The sequence below is a fragment of the Tachyglossus aculeatus genome, chromosome 6, assembly GCF_015852505.1.
Source record: "Tachyglossus aculeatus isolate mTacAcu1 chromosome 6, mTacAcu1.pri, whole genome shotgun sequence".
NCBI lineage: Eukaryota > Metazoa > Chordata > Mammalia > Monotremata > Tachyglossidae > Tachyglossus > Tachyglossus aculeatus.
The window spans coordinates 59,540,178-59,555,952 of record NC_052071.1 but is presented as its reverse complement, the minus strand read 5'-3'; the positions used below and the strand labels follow the sequence as shown (position 1 = coordinate 59,555,952).

General features: G+C 49.2%; 1 protein-coding gene across 2 annotated transcripts in view; it reads right to left on the bottom strand.

Moving 5' to 3' along the window:
* RPS6KA6 (ribosomal protein S6 kinase A6) overlaps window positions 1–15,568 on the bottom strand; it is an 84,556-nt gene extending 68,988 nt beyond the window's left edge. For both annotated transcript variants that reach the window (XM_038747982.1, XM_038747983.1), the window contains exon 1: window positions 15,513–15,568. In XM_038747982.1, the coding sequence (XP_038603910.1) occupies window positions 15,513–15,557 (45 nt within the window). In that variant the 5' untranslated portion in view covers window positions 15,558–15,568. The remainder of the gene's footprint in view (window positions 1–15,512) is intronic.
* Between the last annotated feature and the right edge of the window lie 207 nt (window positions 15,569–15,775).

Sequence of the window (15,775 nt, the reverse complement as noted above, 5' to 3'; positions counted from 1 at the left end):
TTTTTAATGGCATTTATTAAGCGCTTACTATGTGCAAGGCACTGTTCTAAGCGCCGGGGAGTTTACAAAGTAATCAGGTTGTCCCACTGGGGGCTCACAGTCTTAATCCCCATTTTACAGATGAGGGAACTGAGGCCCAGAGAAGTGAAGTGATATGCCCAAAGTCACACAGCTGACAAGTGGCAGAGCTGGGATTTGAACCGATGACCTCTGACTCCAAAGCCCGGGCTCTTTCTATTGAGCCACGCTGCTGTGTGACTTTGGGCAAGTCGCTTCACTTCTCTGGGCCTCAGTTACCTCATCTGTAAAATGGGGATTGACTGTGAGCCCCACGGGGGACAACCTGATCACCTTGTAACCTCACCAGCGCTTAGAACAGTGCTTTGCACATAGTAAGCGCTTAATAAATGCCATCATTAAAAGGACTGCGTACTGTGCTCTAAGGAGGATAGAGCAGGGTTGTCACGCTCTGCACACAGTAAACACTCAATAAATACGATTGAATTTATCGAGGCCCAGCGTAAAGCTGTGCACTGTACCAAGTGCTTAAGAGATCATCATCAATCGTATTTATTGAGCGCTTACTATGTGCAGAGCACTGTACTAAGCGCTTGGGAAGTACAAGAGATGCTCCGGAGATGCCCTGCCCACAGGGAACTTCTGCTCTAACTGGGGAGGCTGATGAAGAAATGTCCTCTGAAACGCCGAGCAGAGCATGACAGTGGGAAGCAAAGCACTCCCTGCCTTAATTAATTAATAATGGCACTTGGGGTTTTTTTTTGTTTTGTTTTGTTTCGTTTGATGGTATTTGTTAAGCGCTTACTATGTGCAAAGCACTGTTCTAAGCGATGGGGGGGGTTACAAGGTGATCAGATTGGCTCACAGTCGTAATCCCCATTTTCCAGATGAGGCAACTGAGGCCCAGAGAAGTGAAGTGACTTGCCCAAAGTCACACAGCTGACATTTGGCAGAGCCGGGATTTGAACCCGTGACCTCTGACTCCAAAGCCCGGGCTCTTTCCCACCAGCGGAGGCAGGTGGGGAGGCTCCCTTGGCTCTGCCTGGCCAACGGGGAGCAGAGGGAGCTCTTTTCTTTCCCCAGCCCTTATCTGATTTCACATTTCTCCCCCTCCAGACTCTTTCCACTGAGCCACACTCCCTTCAAGGAGCAATGTGGCCTAGTGGACGGAGCCCGGGTCTGGAACTCGGAAGACCTGGGTTCCAATCCCGGCTCTGCCGCTTGTCTGCTGTGTGATCTTGGGCAAGTCACTTCACTTCTCTGGACCTCAGTGACCCCATCTGTAATATGGGATTAAGACTGTGAGCCCCAACAGGAACAAGGGACTGTGTCCAACCTGATTGCCTTGTATCTACCCCAGCGCTTAGATCAGCGCTTGGCACATAGTAAGGGCTTAACAAATACCATCAAAAGACCCCAAAAACTTATTTAAAAGAGTGGGAGCGGGAGGAAGAACAAAGCAAAGAGGTTGCCAACTTGTACTTCCCAAGCGCTTAGTACAGTGCTCTGCACACAGTAAGCGCTCAATAAACGATTGATGATGATGATGATGAAGAAATGGAATAAAAAACGGAGAACACCGCGGTATTCGCTTTGGTCCGTAACCGTAGAGATGGACGTGGAGGTTGCTGTGGGGCGAGGCCGGGTACCAGGCACCTCCTTGCCAGCGGGCCGGCCTGCCTGCTGGGCACCAGCTAAGAGCTCCGTGAGCCCCCGATGATTTCTACTAGCCGTGGTCTTCCCCCGGCTCCCCGCCGGACGCCCACCAGTGGAGGCAGGTGAGGAGGCTCCCTTGGCTCTAGCAAAGTCAAAATCCCGGCCAACACCACCGGCTCTGCCTGGCCAACAGGGAGCAGAGGGGGCTCTCTTCTTCCCCCAGCCCTTATCTGATTTCACGTTTCTCCCTCTGCAGACTTTAAGCCCCTTGAGTGCAGGGATCGCGTCGTGCTCTACTTTCCCAGACGCTTAGCCCAGTGCTCTGCACACTTTGGGCACTCAACGAATACCCCTGATTGACTGGAGATTTCCGGGGAGACTGCTGCTGACCTGCTGAACTTGAAGCCCTGGGCTTCAAGGCTGTCCATCCCCTGGCCCCCTCCTACCTCACCTCCCTTCTGTCCTTCTCCAGCCCAGCCCGCACCCTCCGCTCCTCCACCACTAATCTCCTCACCGTACCTCGCTCTCGCCTGTCCCACCATCGACCCCCGGCCCACGTCATCCCCCCGGGCCTGGAATGCCCTCCCTCTGCCCATCCGCCAAGCTAGCTCTCTTCCTCCCTTCAAGGCCCTGCTGAGAGCTCACCTCCTACAGGAGGCCTTCCCAGACTGAGCCCCTTCCTTCCTCTCCCCCTCGTCCCCCTCTCCATCCCCCCATCTTACCTCCCTCCCTTCCCCACAGCACCTGTATATATGTATATATGTTTGTACATATTTTTTTTACTCTATTTATTTATTTATTTATTTAATTTATTTGTACATATCTATTCTATTTATTTTATTTTGTTAGTATGTTTGTTCTCTGTCTCCCCCTTTTAGACTGTGAGCCCACTGTTGGGTAGGGACTGTCTCTATATGTTGTCAATTTGTACTTCCCAAGCGCTTAGTACAGTGCTCTGCACATAGTAAGCGCTCAATAAATACGATTGATGATGATGATGATGATGCTGACCCGTGGCTCCCCTGCCCCCCGCCTCACACCATTTCCCCGGGCTTCCCTTCGGAGGAGGCGATGCGGGGTGGGGGCACCTCTGGGCTGCAAGCTCTTTGTGGGCTGGGAGGGGATGTGTCTGTATCATTCTGCTGTCCTCTCCCAAGTGCTCGGTAAAGTGCTCTGCACACAGTAAGTCCTCAATAAACACCACGGATCAATTGAGCGGGGCGGGGGAGCGGAGAGCTGGCCCCGGAAGAGAGCCCTCGAGGAGGGGGTGGCCGTCACCCTCTGAAGATTTGGGGGCTCAGGCTCCTGGGGACTCATTTATTCATTCAATCGTATTTATTGAGCACTTACTGTGTGCAGAGCACTGGACTAAGCGCTTGGGAAGTCCAAGTTGGCAACATATAGAGACGGTCCCTACCCAACAGTGGGCTCACAGTCTAGAAGGGGGAGACAGAGAACAAAACAAAGCATATTAACAAAATAAAATAAATAGAATAAATACGTACAAATAAAATAAATGAATAGAGTAAATAGCGCTGGGGTCGTGGCTCAGTGGAAAGAAGCCCGGGCTTTGGAGTCAGAGGTCATGGGTTCAAATCCCGGCTCCGCCAATTGTCAGCTGTGTGACTTTGGGCAAGTCACTTCACTTCTCTGGGCCTCAGTTCCCTCATCTGGAAAATGGGGATTAAGACTGTGAGCCCCACGTGGGACAATCTGATCACCTTCTATCCCCCCAGCGCTTAGAACAGTGCTTTGCACATAGTAAGCGCTTAACAAATGCCATTATTATTATTATCTACATCCAAGAGCTTAGCATGTAGAAAACGCTTAATAAATGCCGGGAATATTAGTATCGTCTTCTGCATGCAGAAAGCGGTCAAAGGATTTTTTGGATGGACTTGACTGAAGTCACTTCGCTTCTCTGTGCCTCAGTTTCCTCATCTGTAAAACAAGGATTGAGACTGTGAGCTCCACGTGGGACAAGGGACTGTGTCCAACCTAATTTGTCTGTATCCGCCCTGGAAGTTTGTACAGTGCCTGGCCCAAGTGAGCGCTTAGCAAATACCATAATTATTATTATTAAGTTCCTTTACACCAAAGGTATACATCTGACACACGTGCATACAGTGGAAGGTGTTTCAAGCCTGCCCATTTCAATATGCTGTATTGTTCAACACTTTTACCTGGCCCGTCTGGGAATACCACCTCTATTGGTTTAGCGTTTATTATACGTTCTGTTTCCTTCTTCCCACCAGGATCGTTTGGGGGGATCTACACCCGCAGCGGAAATACTGGCGATCAAAGAGGATGGAGAAGGGGGCCTTAGGTTACGGGACAGGGAGACCTCAGCGGGGGTAATAATAATCACAGTGATAATAACAGTCATAATATCAATAATGGTCTTTGTTAAACGCTATGTGCCCAGCACTGTACTAAACACTGGGGTAGATACGCGATCAACAAGTCGGACACAGTCCCTGTTCTTCCCGGGGCTCATCAGCGTGGCTCAGTGGAAAGAGCACGGGCTTTGGGGTCGGAGGTCATGGGTTCAAATCCTGGCTCCGCCACTTGTCAGCTGTGTGACTTTGGGCAAGTCACTTCACTTCTCTGTGCCTCACCTGTAAAACGGGGATTAAGACTGTGAGCCCCACGTGGGACAACCTGATCACCCTGTATCCCCCCCGCACTTAGAACAGTGCTTTGCACATAGTAAGTGCCTAACAAATACCATTATTATTATTATAATCTAAGGGGGAGGGAAGACAGGGGCTGAATCCCCATTTTGTAGGTGAGGAAACCAAAGCACAGGGGTGTTTAGCGACCTGCCCGAGGTCCCACGGCAGGGACGGGATAGAGCCGGGATTAGACTGCCGGGCCCTCTTTCACTAGGCCACGCCGCTCCTCCGGAATTCCCCGGGAAAGCTGAGGGAAGAAGCCGGACAGAGAGGGAGGAGTCTGGGAGAGAACCCCGAGAGGAGAAAGTTAATGTGTTGCTCTGTGAGTGACGGCACACGGCCAAACCCGCAGTGAGACCTTAACCTCCAGCCACACCGGGCTTGTCTCTCCCCAGCATGGTTCCCTTTAATAACACAAACCGCCCATTATCCTTCACTGAAATAGAAAACTCATTGGCAACACCAAGTGACTTCGGCACCAAATACGGCTAACCGGGCCAAGTTAAAAGTAAAGCAGCCGTGAGCCTTAAAACATAAGAAAAAAAAATCAGTCTGGCTTTGCTGTTAGTAGTCACTCCACTCCAGATGCTTCTACCTGTCTGGGCGATGGGTTGGCTTCCTAAATGGCCTCAGGTCTTCTCGGTCAATCCTATTTTTTGAGCAGGGCACTGTACTAAGCGCTTGGGAGAATACAATATAACAGTAAACAGACACAATCCCTGCCCACAAAAACCTTACAGCCTAGAGGTCTTCTGCCCGATCCATTCCCGTTACTTCAAAATATCATCATCATCATCATCAATTGTATTTATTGAGCGCTTACCGTGTGCAGAGCACTGTACTAAGCGCTTGGGAAGTACAAGTTGGCAACATCTAGAGACGGTCCCTAGCCAACAGTGGGCTCACAGTCTAAAAGGGGGAGACAGAGAACAAAACCAAACATACTAACAAAATAAAATAGAATAGATATGTACAAGTAAAATAAATAAATAAATAGAGTAATAAATATCTACAAACAAAATATGTCATTAATACGTCCCGATAATTACTTTATTGTTTCTGAAAAAAGGCAATAAACTATTCCACAGATTAGGCAAATATGGGGAGGAATATCATTCTATCATACACTTAGTAACCATCTTGATCTCTTTCCAAACTAGATGAAATGTTTCAGTGAAACCAGGAGGAAGGGAACAAACACTTGAAAATATTAATTTTGCACTGACAACTAAAATACTTCCACATTATCAAACACACACACTCGCAAGGGCCGACACTGAATTTTCACAACATGGCACATTATTTAGCTGATAATGACAGGACTCTCGGTGTTCATGTGATAAATACGAAGGGGAAAATCTAATTAAGGGAAACGATACTTAGGAAGCTCTGCAATGGGGGAGTACTAAAAAGTATCAAATATTGTCAAAGTGAAAGGAAAAGGCTATGTGCTAAAATAGTCAAGAAATGCATTTGTACAAACTAGTGAACTCTGTCATTCAAACTAAAATGTGATTTGATTAATGTTATTTGTTTGTTCCTTAAGACGGAGTACATGGGGTTATCCTCTTTCAGTTAACCCTGCCAAAATATTCAGAGTTACTGTTGCCCAAACTCTTAATTACTCTATTTATTTATTTTACTTGTACATATCTATTCTATTTATTTTATTTTGTTAATATGTTTGGTTTTGTTCTCTGTCTCCCCCCTCTAGACTGTGAGCCCACTGTTGGGTAGGGACTGTCTCTATATGTTGCCAACTTGTACTTCCCAAGTGCTTAGTACAGTGCTCTGCACACAGTAAGTGCTCAATAAATACGACTGATTGATTGACTGATTTAACAGATGAGGTAACTGAGGCACAGAGAATAATAATAATAATAATAATGTTGGCATTTGTTAAGCGCTTACTATGTGCAAAGCACTGTTCTAAGCGCTTGGGGGGATACAAAGTGATCACGTTGTCCCACGTGGGGCTCACAGTCTTAATCCCCATTTTACAGATGAGGTAACTGAGGCTCAGAGAAGTGAAGTGACTTGCCCGAGGTCACACAGCTGGCAATTGGCAGAGCCAGGATTTGAACCCATGACCTCTGATTCCAAAGCCTGTGCTCTTTCCACTGAGCCACGCTGACGAGCCCAGGGAAGAACAGGGACTGTGTCCGACTTGTTGATCGCGTATCTACCCACGCTCACAGTCTTAATCCCCATTTTACAGATGAGGGAACTGCGGCACAGAGAAGTGAAGGGGCTTGCCCAGAGTCACAGAGCGGACAAGTGGCAGAGCCGGGATTCGAAACCACGTCCTCTGGCTCCCAAGCCCGGGCTCTTTCCAATAAGCCACGATGTAAGAAACACCAAACACCAAACCAAAGCAACACCAAACTTCTAGATTGTGAGCCCGTTGTTGCGTAGGGACCGTCTCTATATGTTGCCGATTTGTACTTCCCAAGCACGTAGTCCAGTGCTCTGCACACACTAAGTGCTCAATAAACACGACTGGATGAACCAAATGGAGAAATACCACACTCATTACACTCAGGGGTGGCACAAACTGAATATCAATCAATCAATCGTATTTATTGAGCGCTTACTGTGTGCAGAGCACTGTACTAAGCGTTTGGGAAGTACAAGTTGGCAACATCTAGAGACAGTCCCTACCCAACAGTGGGCTCACAGTCTAAAAGGGGGGAGACAGAGAACAAAACCAAACATACTAACAAAGTAAAATAAATAGAATGGATATGTACAAGTAAAATAAATAGAGTAATAAATATGTACAAACATATATACATATATACAGGTGCTGTGGGGAAGGGAAGGAGGTAAGATGGGGGGGATGGAGAGGGGGGCGAGGGGGAGAGGAGGGAAGGGGCTCAGTCTGGGAAGGCCTCCTGGAGGAGGTGAGCTCTCAGTAGGGCCTTGAAGGGAGGAAGGTCATGGGTTCAAATCCCAGCTCTGCCAATTGTCAGCTGTGTGACTTTGGGCAAGTCACTTAACGTCTCTGGGCCTCAGTTCCCTCATCTGGTAAGACGCAGTGTGGCTCAGTGGAAACAGCCCAGGCTTGGGAGCCAGAGGACGTGGGTTCCAATCCTGGCTCCATCACTCGCCTGCTGTGTGACCTCGGGCAAGCCGCTTAACTTCTCCGTGCCTCAGTTACGTCATCCTGTCATCTCCGACCCTGGGCAGAACCTAGACTGTGAGCCCGCTGTTGGGTAGGGACCGTCTCTGTACGTGGCCGACTAGTACTTCCCAAGCGCTTAGTACAGTGCTCTGCACACGGTAAGCGCTCAATAAATACGATTGAAGGAATGAATGAATGAATGGACATGGCACTCTTTTAAAATACACGTCTTCCCTCCGGGCCCCACGGTAACAGCCATGAGTCGAATGATGAGATGCCTGCAACCCGTCTCGGGACTGCAACCAAACAGCCCCTGGCTGAAAGGAGGAAAATTCATCAGGCACCTCCAGCCGGGATCCCAGAACACGATAAACTCGTCCGAGCGTATTAAAACACCCAACGGAGATGAGGAAGGGTGAGATGGGACGGCAATAGGAGGATGGGGCCTCAGGGTAATCACCCGGGACCTTTGGGGCTATATTTAGTCGGGGCTCCCAACCGTGACAACTCCGCAAACATGGCCTCCCCATGGCGATTGGCAAAAACAAACACGGCAAATCCAGCGGAAAATAGGACCTCCTTTTGTGGGTGAAGAACGGAAATTTTTTCAGGTTTGCCGCACTTTAGCAGCAGGGAGGGAGATGCACCACGAGAGACCACCTTCCTCTGACGGGATACGGCGGGGCAGCCGCCGCGGCCTGACCCGGGTGGGGACCAGATAAGGACCACCCCCTGCCCACCTCCATTTTATAATAATAATAATGGCATTTGTTAAGCGCTTACTATGTGCAAAGCACTGTTCTAAGCGCTGGGGGGGAAACAAGGTGATCAGGTTGTCCCACGGGGGGCTCACAGTCTTAATCCCCATTTTCCAGATGAGGTAACTGAGGCCCAGAGAAGTGAAGTGACTGGCCCAAAGTCACACAGCTGACAAGTGGCGGAGCCGGGATTTGAACCCGTGACCTCCGACTCCAAAGCCCGGGCTCTTTCCACTGAGCCACGCTGCTTCTCTTGCCACTAGCCCGTGCTTCTGTTCTAACTGTAGGGAGAACCGGAGACCCGACAGGGTGGCAGCCGCTTGGCAAGAGCGGCCCAGTGGGGTGAACCGAACACGTCCAGGAGGGCGTGAAATCAGAGTGAGGCCAACTAACTGGACCCCCAGAATGCCTTCCTCCCCCGACGCTCCATTTGGGGGATAATGCCAATTTGTACTTCCCAAGCGCTTAGTACAGTGCTCTGCACACAGTAAGCGCTCAATTAATACGATTGATGATGATAAGCCGCGGCCTAGTTTGGACTGCCTTAGACGAAACACCTAGAGGGTCAAAGCAGGCCTGTTGCTGTTCCCCGCAGAACGTTTCTGAATTTTTGTTGATGATGATTCATTCATTCAATCGTATTTACTGAGCGCTTACTGTGTGCACAGCACTGTACTAAGCGCTTGGGAAGTACAAGTTGGCAACACACAGAGACGGTCCCTACCCAACAGTGGGCTCACAGTCTAGATGATGAAGATGATGGTATTTGTTAAGCGCTTACAACAATAATAATAATAATAATAATGGCATTTGTTAAGCGCTTACTATGTGCAAAGCACTGTTCTAAGCACTGGGGGGGATACAAGGTGATCAGGTTGTCTCACATGGGGCTCACAGTAAATCCCCATTTTCCAGATGAGGGAACTGAGGCTCAGAGAAGTGAGCTTACTATGTGCCAAGCACTGTTCTACACACTCGGGGGGGATACAGGGTGATGAGGTTGTCCCACATGGGGCTCACAGTCTTAATCCCCATTTTCCAGATGAGGTCACTGAGGCACAGAGAAGTGAAGTGACTTCCCGAAGTCACACAGCAGACAAGTGGCGGAGCCGGGATTAGAACCCACGACCTCTGATTCCCAAGCCCGAACTCTTTCCGCTGAGCCACGCCCCTCTGGTCCTTGAGGTGTAAGCCCTTTGTGGGCAGGGACTGTCTCTCTTTATTTCTGTGCTGTACTTTCCAAGCACTTAGTACAGTAATACGATCAGTATTAAATACGACTGAATGAATGAATATGCTACTTCCCAGGAAAACAGGCGGCTATTTTGTTTCCCATCCGGTCTTGGCTTCCTGACCTGGAATGTTTCATCCTCCAGCTTCATCGTCATCGCCTTTATCAAAAATCTGGGCACCAAAACCCTTTTCCACCCTAAATACCTGTATCCTGGACACAGGGACTTGTCATTTCTCACCTGCCACACCCTGAGTAACTACGTCAATCTTCCAGTTTTCCAAGCTAAGATGTAGTAAGGGTATTTATTGAGCACTTACTTTACTCATTCATTCACTCAATCGCATTTATTGAGCGCTTACTGTGTGCAGAGCACTGTACTAAGCGCTTGGGAAGTCCAAGCTGGCAACATATAGAGACGGTCCCTACCCAAAAGCGGGCTCACAGTGCGGAACACTGTACTAAGCGCTGGGAAGGACTACTCGGGTGGGGAAGAGCCACGGCCCCTGCCCCCTGGGGGGGGTCCCAATCTGCAAATATAAATCAATCAATCAATCAATCAATCGTATTTATTGAGTGCTTACTATGTGCAGAGCACTGTACTAAGCGCTTGGGAAGTACAAATTGGCAACACATAGAGACAGTCCCTACCCAACAGTGGGCTCACAGTCTAAAAGGGGGAGACAGAACCAAACATACCAACAAAATAAGATAAATAGGATAGAAATGTACAAGTAAAATAAATTAATAAATAAAAAAAAGGGGAGAGGGGATTGGAGATAGCTACGAAAGGAGAGATGACACCACACGCTTTTAGACTGTGAGCCCACTGTTGGGTAGGGACTGTCTCTATATGTTGCCAATTTGTACTTCCCAAGCGCTTAGTACAGTGCTCTGCACACAGTAAGCGCTCAATAAATATGATTGATGATGATGATACACTGAGACAACATGAAGACCAAAACGAAGCTCAGGGGAGCATTGGGGCGAGAGGAGCAGATTTCTCATCATCCCCGTTCAGATGTCTTGGCGAATAATGGTGTCCATTCGGAACATTCGGAGGTGTGAAATAAAGCTGAGACAAGCTGTGAGGGCCGGGCTACAGTGTGGAGCAACCGTGGAAATTTCCACGACGCAGGTTCTCGCCCCTCGCTCCCCCCAATGCTACTGTTTTCCCCTGGAACTTCTGGGGTGCGTTTTGGGGTGTGTCAGAAGTGGGGGTGGTGGGTTACAGGGATGGAGGGAAGGGAGAGAGAGGAGCGGTTTGGCCTACTGGAACTCAATCAATCAATCGTATTTCTTGAGCACTTACTATGTCCACACCTCTGTACTTGGGAAAGTATGGCACAAGGGAGTTGGAGACATGCTGAGAAGCAGAGTGGCTCAGTGGAAACAGCGTGGGCTTTGGAGTCGGAGGTCATGGGTTCAAATCCTGGCTCTGCCAATTGTCAGCTGTGTGACTTTGGGCAAGTCACTTCACTTCTCCGGGCCTCAGTTCCCTCATCTGTAAAATGGGGATTAGGACTGTGAGCCCCCCGTGGGACAACCGGATCACTTTGTAACCTCCCCAGCGCTTAGAACAGTGCTTTGCACATAGTAAGTGCTTAATAAATGCCATCATTATTATCATTATTATTCTATGTCCTGCCCAACTGTCTTTTACGGCTGTATTTTACTCTCCCAAGTGCTTAGTAAAGTGCTCTGCACACAGTAAGCGCTCAAATATGACTGAATGAACGACTCCACTGTGGGCAGGGAATGTGTCTGTTTTACTGTTGTATTTTGTTCTCCCCAGGGCTTAGTACAGTGCTCTGCACATAGTAAGCACTTGGCAAATACAACTGACAGACCGACTAGCAGGGCAGTCAGGCATTAAAATAAATTATGGCTACTGACCTAAGAGCACAGGCTCCGGAGTCAGGAGACCTGGGTTCTAGCCCCAGCCCTGCCACTTGCCTGCTGCGAGAACCTGAGCAGGTCACTTCACTGGGACTCAGTTTCCTCATCTGTAAAATGGAGAGTCATTACCTGTTCTGCTTCCCACTTAGACTGGGAACTCCATGTCAGACGGGACCGGGCCAGCTTATCTTTGTACCACCCCGGCGATCGGCACATAGCAAGCGCTTCACAAGTTTATGACTATTCTTCCCTCTTCTTCTCTAATGGTATTTAAAAAAAAAACCCAACAGAACAGGATAATAATTATAGTACTTGTTACGCATTTACTATATGCCAAGCGCTGCTCTAAGTGCTGGGGTAGATACAAGTTAATCAAGTGGGACACAGTTCCCTGTCCCACATTGGGCTCACGCCCTAAATCCCCATTTTTCCAGATGAGGGAACTGAGGCCCAGAGAAGTTATACGACTCGCCCAAGGTCACGCAACAGGCATGTGGCAGAGCTGGCACTAGAACCCAAGTCCTTCTGATTTCCAGGCCCGTGCCCTAGCCACTAAGCCACGCTGGCCTTCCCAGACTGAGCCCCTTCCTTCCTCTCCCCCTCGTCCCCCTCTCCATCCCCCCCATCTTACCTCCTTCCCTTCCCCACAGCACCTGTATATATGTTCGTATATATTTTTTACTCTATTTATTTATTTATTTTATTTGTACATATCTATTCTATTTATTTTATTTTGTTAGTATGTTTGGTTTTGTTCTCTGTCTCCCCCTTTTAGACTGTGAGCCCACTGTTGGGTAGGGACTGTCTCTATGCGTTGCCAATTTGTACTTCCCAAGCGCTTAGTACAGTGCTCTCCACATAGTAAGCGCTCAATAAATACGATTGATGATGATGATGATGATGATGAAGACCAATCACTTTACACCCACAGGGGCAGCCAGTCCGCCGCCTTGCAATTCTCTTCTCCCGCGAGCCCTCTAGTCCTCCTCGCCCGCGTGTTTTCCGGCCAGCTCCTTTCCTCGCTTCTCCCTGGCTTGTCCCAACCTTGGAAGCCCAAAGCCTGAGCCTCCTCCAGCACCCCATGATCCACACTCTCCTCCTCCGGGCCCCTCACTCCAGGCCGGCAGCCTGGAGGCAGCGGGCTCTCTGCCTGGGGACGTTCCTCGGAGGTACCAATCAATCAATGGTATTTACTGAGCGCTTAGTGTGTGCAGGGGACTGTACTCAGTGCTGGGGAGAGCACAATGTAACGACCTAACAGAGTTGGCAGACACATTCCCTGCCCACAACGAGCTTAAAGGACTGTAGGAAACAGGCAAGGCTGCACATTCATTCATTCATTCAATCGTATTTATTGAGCGCTTACTGTGTGCAGAGCACTGTACTAAGCGCTTGGGAAGCACAAGTCAGCAACCGACAATCCAGCCTGAGGGCAATCAGCTGTACTTCTCAGAGTCAGGTAAGTGTGGAAAACAAATCTGATGACAGAAAGCCAAAACCACTAAAGCAGGGACCTGGTGAGAGCCCCACTGTTGCCACACTACCTTTTTATTTTTTATTTTTTTTAAATGGTATTTGTTAAGCACTTACTATGTGCCAGGCACTGTTCTAAGTGATGGAGTAGACACGAGCAAATTAAGTGGAACGCAGTCCCTGTTCCACAGAGGGCCCACAGTCTTCATCCCCATTTTACACGTGAGTTAACTGAGGGTCAGAGAAGTGAAGAGACTAGCCCACAGTCACACAGCAGACAAGTGGCGAAGCCAGGATTAGAACTCAGGTCCTTCAGAGTCCCAGGCCCGTGCTCTCTCCTCTAGGCACCCTACTTCAACTTACTTTGGCAAGTCAGTTTGAGCCAGAGCCCTTGACATCCAAGTCCCCGCTTCAACCCCATTGAAAGCGCTCAATAAATACAACTGAATGAATAAATATGATTGAATAAATGAATGAATGAAACCCTCCGGCATCTCCCATCCCACTGGAGCACAAACAAACAGGTAAAAGAGTCTTGTTGAGAAGAAAGCGAGACTTCCCCCACGATGCTAAAACTAGACCTACCCTCCTTCAGGTCCCCAAGGCAGCTCTGCCGTGAAACCAAACGGAGAAAGGGAGTCCTTTTCTGTCAGCATTAAGGTGTAAATAAGGCGTGGAACCAACTGGGGAACTGGAAAGGAGTCCTCACAACGACCATTACCTGAATGCTCAGTCCTAGCCCCATATCCAGAGCAAACTGCTCACTGCGTCTGACCGCTCTGTTACCCCAAATCCTCCAAACCAGGGAGACAACATCTCCCTATGGATATACATACCCGCTGTCGGGTAGGGACCGTCTCTGTATGTTGCCAACTTGGACTTCCCAAGCGCTCAGTACAGTGCTCTACACACAGGAAGCGCTCAATAAATACGACTGAATGAATGAATACCAGAACGACTATTTGGGAGAAGGTAGGACGTTCTGGAGAAAATATGTGGATCGGAAACGACTTGACGGCACCTGATGACGACGAGGGGGGATGCGGCAGAGCTCTCCAAATCACCCCGCAGAGGGGTGGCCAATAGCCAGCCACCTCTGGTTTCCAGGTGTCCCCATCCCAAGTGCCCTCGGGGTGTGGCAATGCCCTGAGGCCCTCCACTCCCACCCCCTCGAGTGGAAGCAAGCTCTCCAAAGGAATTGTGCGCAGGGAACGTACCTGCTTATTGTTGTGCTGTCTTTTCCCGCACGCTTAGTACAGTGCTCTGCACATGGCAAACGCTCAATAAATACCACTAAGAGGCCTGTCCGGGTGACCAGCAGGGAGCCCTGGAGGCTAACACTTGCCCTTCGCCTGGGCGCTGGAAACACTCGAGCGTCTGAGGACGGGGGAGGCGGAAGGACCAGAAAATTCCTCCCGTCCTAAATCCCGGTCAGGGAGCACCCGGGAAGGGCTCCCGGCCGTGGCCTAACAACGCTCGGGATGAAGAGCCATTCGGTCGGACAACTGGCTGCACCGTGGAAATGCAAACTGTGGAACGACGCAACTAAAACAACCACTGGTTTCAATGAGAAAACGGCTACTGGTGGAGACGGTTCTCCTAAACGCGGATGAAAACCCGAAAAATAGCGTGAAAAGCCCCACATGCATCCTGCTGTAAATTGCAATTACTCAAGTTACAAGACCGTTTCAACAGATGTGTGCCTCTCAGTGTCCACATAATTCAACAACGCCCCACCGTCCCACAGAAAACACCCAAAAATAGCCCTTTAAATACCCCCAGCCTCTCCAGAGCTCTTCTGGATTTGATCGGAAAAGGGCTTCGAGCCCCCCAGCTTGGTCCTCTTTCAGCTAGCAAAATATATGGGGGAAAGCGAGCTCGGGGTTACCGGGTGGCCATGGCAATTGAGGAGAGGAGAGGGCTCCTTCTTGGACAGCTCTTTCGAGCCAGGGGACGGGGCTGGGGCTAAGAGATGGGAACAGAGGAATGACGTAGTAGGCGCCTCCCCAATCCCCGCCCTACCCCGCTCACCAAGTGTACTCCTGCTGCTGATAGAGCCCTTTCCCGTACGCGCGGCCACTGACCGGCCGCTTAATGAAAATCCCACCGCCAAGGCTGACTCGGAAGAATCAATCAGTGGAATTTATTGAGCGCCTACTGTGTGCACAGCACTGTACCAAGCGCTTGGGAGACTACAACATGACAGAGTTGGCAGATGTGATCCCTGTCCACAATGAGCTTCCAGTCTAGATGGGGAGACAGATATTATTTTTCTTGTACATATTTACTATTCCATTTATTTTGTTAATGATGTGCATTTAGCTTTAATTCTATTTATTCTGACGACTTGACACCTGTCCACGTTTTCTTTTGTTGTCTGTCTCCCTTCTATCAATCAATCAATCAATTGTATTTATTGAGCGCTTACTGTGTGCAGAGCACTTCTTCTAGACTGTAAACCCGCTTTTGGGTAGGGACTGTCTCTATATGTCGCCAACTTGTACTTCCCAAGCGCTTAGTAAGCGCTCAATAAATACGATTGAGTGAATGAATGAATATTAAATCATGGATCTGGCTGTAAGTGCTGTGGGGCTGAAGAGTTGGGGGAGGGAATACCAAATCCCCAAAGGGAAAAGACCCAAGGGCAGGAAAAAAGAAGAGATTGTAAACGTCCTTACGTGATAGGGATACGGCTCCCCTTCTTCCATGGGCTCATCCACCATTTTAAGACCATTCAGCTGTAAAAGAGGGAAAAAAAAATGAAGATTGAGCAACCAGGACAATAATACACTGCTCCCCCCACCCCCCTGCCAATTAAGTGTGTGGATGGAGTCGTTGATTCCCAAGACTCTCCTGGTGGGGAGGAAGAGGGAGCGCTGTCAGAAAATCGGGGGGAAAGTCACTTCTTTTGCCCTCAGCCCCCGACAATCATCATCATCAT